The following is a 7,517-nucleotide window of genomic DNA, read 5'->3' on the forward strand; positions in this document are numbered from 1 at the left end:
GAAAGATGGCGTCTGATTGGGAGCTGAGTCAGACCCTAAATCATTCATTTCTCCATTCAGTTCACAGACACTGATGCTCTGCTAGGGAGCCAGGTGGCAAAGGAGGGTGCTTATCAGAGTCCCGCACACAAAAGAGCACAATGCGCCCCACAGTCTGGAAATCATCGTGCGCAGAGCAAATGGCCAACAAAGACCTGGCTGTGGTCTCAGAGGAACTCTTCTGGGAATCTGGGATCGAGATGCTAGAAAACCTGTGCCACTGCTGCATCTTGACGTTAAAGAAATTGAAGCATAGCCCTGGCCGGTTTGGTTCAGTGGATAGAGCGTCGGCCTGTGGACCAAAGGGTCCCAGGGTCGATTCCGGTCAAGGGTACGTTCCTCAGTTGCAGGCTCCTCCACAGCCCCAGGAGGCAACCAATCCATGCTTTTCTCTCACATCGATATTTCACTGTCTTTCCCTCTCTTTTCCACTCTCCCTAAAAATCAATGGGGGCCTCTTTCTCGTCAATGAGGCGGTGGAGCAGCAGACGCAGAGATGCAGATCTTTGTGAAGACCCTGACTGGCAAGACCATCACCCTTGAGGTTGAGCCCAGTGACACCAATGAGAATGTCAAAGCTAAAATCCAAGACAAGGAGGGCATCCCACCTGACCAGCAGCGTCTGATTTTTGCGGGCAAACAGCTAGAGGATGGTCACACTCTCTCAGACTACAATATTCAGGAAGAGTCCACCCTGCACTTGATGCTTCGTCTCAGGGGTGACATCATCGACCCCTCCTTCTGCCAGCTCAAGCAAAAGTACAACTGCGACAAGGTGATCTGCCACAAGTGTTACACCTGCCTGCACCCCCGTGCTGTCAACTGCCGCAAGAAGAGAGGAAACACCAACAACCTGCACCCCAAGGAGAAGGATAAATAAGGCCCCTCCACCAACTCCTTGGGTCCACAGGGCAGTCTTCTACCTGAATCCTGTGAGGCTGGGGCCTCAATAAAGTTTCTCTTTTGTTGACTGGAGAAAAAAAAATCAATGGGAAAAATATCCTCAAGTGAGGATTTTTAAATTTTTTTTTAATTGAAGCATAAATAGTGATGCAATCCCAGGAGATTGTGGAGGGCCCCAGTTTCTGGGGAGGGTATTCATGGGGCCCAAGCAGGCTAATCAAGTCTGGATCAGGGCTGTATTAGCTGCCTGGTAGTCTAAGGCTGCTTATGGGCCCATGTCCAGCACTGGGAGGGACCCAGGTCTGGCGTAGCTTCAGAGGGATGGAAGAGTAGAGAGTGACAGATGGCATTGATTGCAAGGTCCACCACAGCCCACCCCCCTCCCACAAAAAAAATGAAGAATGGTCCCCACAGCTGATGAAATTTTACTGGGTCCCAGTCTTGTGCCTGGCCCTCTTCTAGGTGCTGGGGCGACAGAGATCAGTAAGTTTCAGGGGCGCAGACTCAGTAAGAAAGGCCCTTATCTCGTTTATTCTCCTTTTCGCAAATGCTCTTGAGACCCTCTCAATCCCTCTCAGTAAGTAAGCCACTATTTCATAACACTTTTATTTAAAAGGTTTCAGATACCCAGTAGAAAACACGGACAAATAACTTGGACAGACACTTCACATAAAGGAATGTCCAAATGGCCAGGAATCATGAGAAGATGCTGAGTATCAATGGTTACAGAAAAATTAAAATTAAAACTACAACGGACTGTGGCTACATATTCTCTAGAATAGCTAAAATCAAACTTCTGAAAATAGCAAGGTTGAGTGAGGCTGTGGAGCAACCAGAACCCTCATATACTAATAATGGGTGTGCACACTTGTACAAGCACTTCAGAGAACTGTTTGGCAATTTCTTCTAAAGTTAAACATAAACATATGACTGAGCATTTCCACTCCCAGTATATGCTCAAAAGAAATGAGTGTTGCCCTGGCGGTGTGGCACAGTTCATTGAGCACTGTCCCATGAACCAAAAGGTCACCAGTTCAATTCCTGGTGAGGGCACATGCCCAGGTTTCAGGCTTGATCCTCAGGAGAGGGCCTGCAGGAGGCAGCCAATTGATGCTTCTCTCTCATCGATGTTTCTCTCTCTTTCCCCTTCTCCCTTATTCTCTCTCTTAAAAAAAGCAATAAAAACATTTTTAAAAAGAAAAGAGTTTTTACACAGCAAAGGGCATATACAAAAATGTACACTGCAGCTGAATTGATAATAGCCAAAATCTAAATACAACTCAAATGTCCATCAATAGAAGAATGGGTAAGTATATTGTGTACAGCACAGAAGGAAAATGAATGAATTGCTCTTATACACAATAATATGGATAAATCTCAAAAACAATGTTAAGAAAAATAAACCAACCACACACACAAAAAAAAACTCATCCTATGTGACGATATTCATATGAAGTTCAAGAAGAGGCAAAATTCATGTGTGTCAATACAGATCACCAGTGGGAGGTGAGAAATGACTAAAATAGGGCTCCAAGGAACTTACTGGATCATGGAAATGTCCTCTGTGCTGATCTGGGTGGTGGTGACATAGTGCATACATAGGTAAAAATTCACTGAACTGTCTACTCAGGATGTGTGCATTTTACATGTAGATTATGCCTCAATAAAAGCGTAAAAAAGTCTGGGTGACCACACTTGATAGATGCATGGCTGAATATCAAAGGCTTGCATGTAATACAATGAACACAGTCATCACAGAACAGCCTCAAATACAGTTCCAGTCCCGGGGCCCTTGGCAATAGTTTTGATACTTACTACCCACCAGCAGTAAGTATCACAAAGGACATGACCCTTCCCAGCCAAGTGAGCTGTGGCCCTGCCCAGAGCTCTCAAAGGACTAGCTCCCCTGAGTGGCCCTCATACGCCTCCAACAGCACCTGGGGCCAAGTGCCAAGAGCCAGGCCAGCACAGCCCTGCTTAGAGGCACGTTCAAGGCTTTGCAGATCTTTAGTGGAAACCTGTGGGGCCCCGAGCACACTGGATGTGCAGGGTTGACGTGTAAGGAAAACTAGACACGGGAAACCACCCTTTAGGAAGGCTCTGTATTTAAAACGCCGGTTACTCCACTGGAATTGTGTAGCTCCAGCTGTGTTGTACCCCAGCCCATGCATCAGGAGCTCTCAGCTCTGGCTGCACATCAGAACCATGGGGAGTTTCTGAAACATAAGCTGTCCAGGCCTCCCTGACCCCAGACCAACAGAACCAGAACCACTAGTACAGTGGTTCTCAAAATGTGTTCCTGGAGTAGGAACTAGAAATGCAAATTCTCAGGCCCATTGGAGCTGCTCCAGCAATCTCTGCTCCAATTGTTCTCACAAACCCTCCCAGTGATTTGGATGCACACTCAAGTGTGAGACCCACTGCCGTAGTTAGAAATTTGCATTTCTAACAGCTGCCCAGGTGATGCAGACCACAATTTGAGAACCACTACTGTCTATCTAATGGATAAAGCCAAACTTTGATGCAGGAGGGAATTTCTGTGGACTCCACAGCAGCACTGTGAGGCCTGGTGTCCAGGTCAGTAATAGCAGTGAAACCAGCTGCTTGGTGAGTCTTCCATGGCAATGGGAGTGGTGTCCCAGCAGAATGAGTTTGACGGTCAGGGGATTGCAGGCTCAATCCCCAGTGTGGGGCATGCAGGAGGCAGCCGATCAATGATTCTCTCTTATCATTGATGTTTCTATCTCTCTCTCCCTCTCCCTTCCTGGCTGAAATTAACCTAATAAAAATAAATAAAATAAAAACAGTGGTGAAACTTAGAGTAATTAAATTTTTTTTTTTTAAAAAAAAGCTACCCAGGTGAGTGACTCTGATGCACATGAGGAGGGTTAATAAGGCTTCCATAGACTTTCATGATGTAATCGGCAGGAGGTGCACACAGATGAGAATGTTCCAGGAGAAGAAGTACAGTTTGTTCCTCATATAACCTCAGTGGTTCTCAACCTTGGCTGCACATTAGAATCACCTGGGAATCTTTTTAAAATCCTGATTTCTGGGCCTCATCCTCCGGAAATTCTGTTTCTTTCTTATGGGGTGGGGCCTGGATACCTTTGCCCACCCCTGGCATAACCTGTATGAGCCTCTTTTCATCCAATAAAGCTGCAAATTGAGGTTCCTGGTGTCACAGGATTTAATTCCTGGATGCCCATCCCTGAGAGCTTTTTCTGGCACTATTGGACCTGGAGAAGTTTCTGGTAGAACACTTTGCATAAAAGCCTCAATTTGGGAAAAGGCCTGATTTTATTCTTGTCGGTCCAAGATAAATGAGAAACAGAGCAAATTAAGGAGGAGTACGGGGATGAAACAGGAAGAAATTATGTGCAGGGAATGGAAGAGGAAGAGAGAGAGCTATGAGAGAGAAGGGTAGAAAGATATTTTTTCTAAGGATGGTTGCCTCTCACGCTCTCTCTCGCTCTCTCTCTTTCAGTTGAGCACTGAGAAGGGTTTTGTAAATGATTGCAGAGAGGAGCTGGACAAGCTGAACTGCAAAGCAGGAAAGAAAGATTGAAATGAGTCAAGGGGGGACCTCAGAGGAGTGGGGGGCCTGGGAGGTCAGCACACCATAGGAAAAAGTCAGACCTCGTCAGGATTAAAACTTCCTGCTGTGAAAAGTCAAACAGCAGCCTGAGAGAAACTATTGACAACACATGTATCTGAAAGAGGACTTGCATTCCAAATACATAAAGAGCTTGGATAACTCATCAATAGAAAGGCAAACAACTCAATGGGGGGAAAAATGGGCAAAAGACATGAATAAACGCTTCACAACACTGTAGAAATGGCCGACAAGCACATGAAAAGATGGTCTACATTATTAGTCATCAGAAAAACTGCCAAATAAAACCACAGCAAGATACCTGCTAGAATGGCTAAAATTAAGAAGATTTCCAATACCAAGTGTCGGCTAGGATGGAGAGAAACTGGAATTCTTATATCCTGCTGGCAGGAACTGAAAATAGTACAACCACTTGGGGACCCAAAGAATATACCTACCATATGACCCACTAATTCTACTCCTAGGTGTTCATCAAAAAGCAATTTTTTCAAATGCCCACAAAAGGACTTGTACACAATATCAATAGCCACAGGTAAAGGTAGCTAATGACCACCATTTTGGATATGTCAACTGTATGTAATCTGGTTGCTCAAATGTTTGTGAATGTCTACATTAAGATACATAAGTTATCAAAAATTCAAAAATGCAAATGCTTAAGAAAAAAAGATTTGTACACAAATGTGCATAGCACCTTTATTCACAATTTTTCAAAACTGAAAATAATTCAAATACCCATCAACTAGGGTATGGATAAACAAAATTTGGTATAGCCATAGAAAAGGATTATAATAAAAATGATGAAATTGCTGAAAGATGACTGCATGGATGACTCTCAAAGGTTAGAGCATTGCCCAGCTGGTATGACTCAAAGGTTGAGTGTTGACCTAAGAACCAGAAGATCATGGTTCGATTCCTTGTCAGGGCTCTACTCCCATTGTGGGGCCTGGAGGAGGCAGTTGATCAATGATTCCCATTATTGATATTTCCATCTTTCTCTCCCTCTCCCTTCCACTCTGAAATCAATTTTAAAAACAATTTTTTTTAAGATTAGAGTGATTCAGGACTGCTCCCCGGCCACGTGAAGGCTAGAATGTAGGTCCTCCTCTTTTAGGTGTGGGGAAGTCATGTCTCCTCCTGCAGTTTATAGACAAGCGTTTCCAGCCTGTCCACAACCTCGACATAGGTGTGGAGTTTGGGGCCTGTATGGTCAACACTGATGGGAAACAAATCAAACTGCAAATCTGGGATACAGCTGGGCAAGAATCCTTCCATTCCAGCACCCATTCCTACTACAGAGGAGCAGCCGGAGCACTGCTGGTGTAAGACATTACAAGGCATGAAACGTTCAACCACCTGACCTCATGGTTACAGGATGCCCGGCACCAATCCAGTCCCAACATGGTTATCATGCTGATTGGGAATAAGAGTGATTTAAAGTCCCACAGGGATGTGAAGAAAGAAGAAGGAGAGGCTTTTGCTCGGGAGCGTGGACTTATATTCATGGAAACTTCAGCCAAAACAGCCTGCCATGTTGAAGAGGCCTTCATTAACACAACCAAAGAAATACATAGGGAGATCCAGCAGGGTTTATTTCATGTCCATAATGAGGCAAATGGCATCAAGATCCGTCCTCAACGGTGTATTTCAACATCAGTGGCACCCATCGCCTCCCAGCAGATCTCTGGTGACATAGAGTCCAACTCTGGCTGCTGCTGAATGTCTGGCTTGGACTCTTCTTTCCTTCTTGGAACAGCTTCAGGTCAATAGGCTTACAGAGGTGTTAGTAACTCTGGCTGAAAAAAGCCTCTTTTCAAGGTGTGATGTTTTGTCTTTCCACTTAAAGACCGGGGAAAATTTGGGCCCTTACTGACCTGTCCCTTCTTCAGGGACGTGAGCATTCCTTATACTAGTAGATTAGGGCCCTTCTTATACTCCTATTTTAATTTCTAAAATGTTAGTATCAAAGTTGATTGTCATGGCAATTAAAAAAAATAAATTATTTTAGAAGCATACATAATCTGCTACTCACCAGGAATCAGTAACAAGGGTCTGGGACATTCTGCTTAAGCACTTGAGATTCCTGGGATCTGGCTAGCCTTTGGGTGATAGATCCTCAATCTTTGAATTTCATTGCGTTTTTGCACCTGTCACTTCATAAGAGTTCTTGCAGCAGCCTGCAAGAGTTCTTGAACTGCTGAAGAATGCTGAATACTTCTCTACCATCTTATTGCTAGTCTTAGAGTAACTACAAAACTTTTGAGAGCCGTGGAATTGCTCCTGGACCTGTGGTCACTTATTACCTAAAGAAAACATCTTCCCCTGTTTGCTTGTTTTAGGGACCAGACCCAATATTGTAGTATCTCTCACCAAATAGACCCCTACTCTTTCATCTTACTTCTTAACGAGACCCATTGAGACTTTTTATTCATCAAGCTATTCTGCTTACTTACTGAACATGACATATTTACTTCCGCTTCTATGCTGTGGCACATGCCCTACTCTCTGCTAACATCATACTCAAAGTCCAAAACTTTTTCCTTCAGAAAGTCTTCTTTGACTGACCTAGGGGCTTCTAAGCAATTATTGACATGGTACCCCTTAGCTTTCATATGTTGTTTATTCCTATGTATACTTATTTGCATTTATGTTGCTTTGTAAATATGTTTTATAGTTGTTTTGTGCGTGGAATCTGTCTCCCCACATCGGATGTAAGCTCTCTGAGAGCAGGGACCACGTCATCCCTGTACTTTGTGAAGCACTCCCTCCACCATTCCTTCACAGTGCCTGGTGCTATTTATGTGATCGTTGAATTTAACTGACATACTTGAAGACTCGGAACAGGTCTATTTTAGAGTTCAGAGGAAACAAAAGGCAGTGGAGTCTTCTCTTTGTAACTCTATCTCAATCTCTTCCATCTGCTTACCCTGGATTCCATATTGCTCTTCTCCCTCTCCTCTCT

At 44.3% G+C, this 7,517-nt stretch overlaps 1 protein-coding gene and 1 pseudogene across 1 annotated transcript; both read left to right on the plus strand.

Moving 5' to 3' along the window:
- Window positions 1-494: 494 nt before the first annotated feature.
- On the plus strand, window positions 495-1,014 carry LOC102771027 (ubiquitin-like). The gene has a single exon (XM_015572009.1). The coding sequence runs from the start codon at window positions 536-538 to the stop codon at window positions 917-919; it is 384 nt and encodes a 127-aa protein (XP_015427495.1). The 5' UTR covers window positions 495-535; the 3' UTR covers window positions 920-1,014.
- Window positions 1,015-5,680: 4,666 nt separating this feature from the next.
- LOC102760792 lies at window positions 5,681-6,458 on the plus strand (annotated as a pseudogene).
- Window positions 6,459-7,517: the final 1,059 nt, after the last annotated feature.

This window comes from Myotis davidii, unplaced genomic scaffold (genome assembly GCF_000327345.1).
Source record: "Myotis davidii unplaced genomic scaffold, ASM32734v1 scaffold608, whole genome shotgun sequence".
Classification (NCBI taxonomy): Eukaryota; Metazoa; Chordata; class Mammalia; order Chiroptera; family Vespertilionidae; genus Myotis; species Myotis davidii.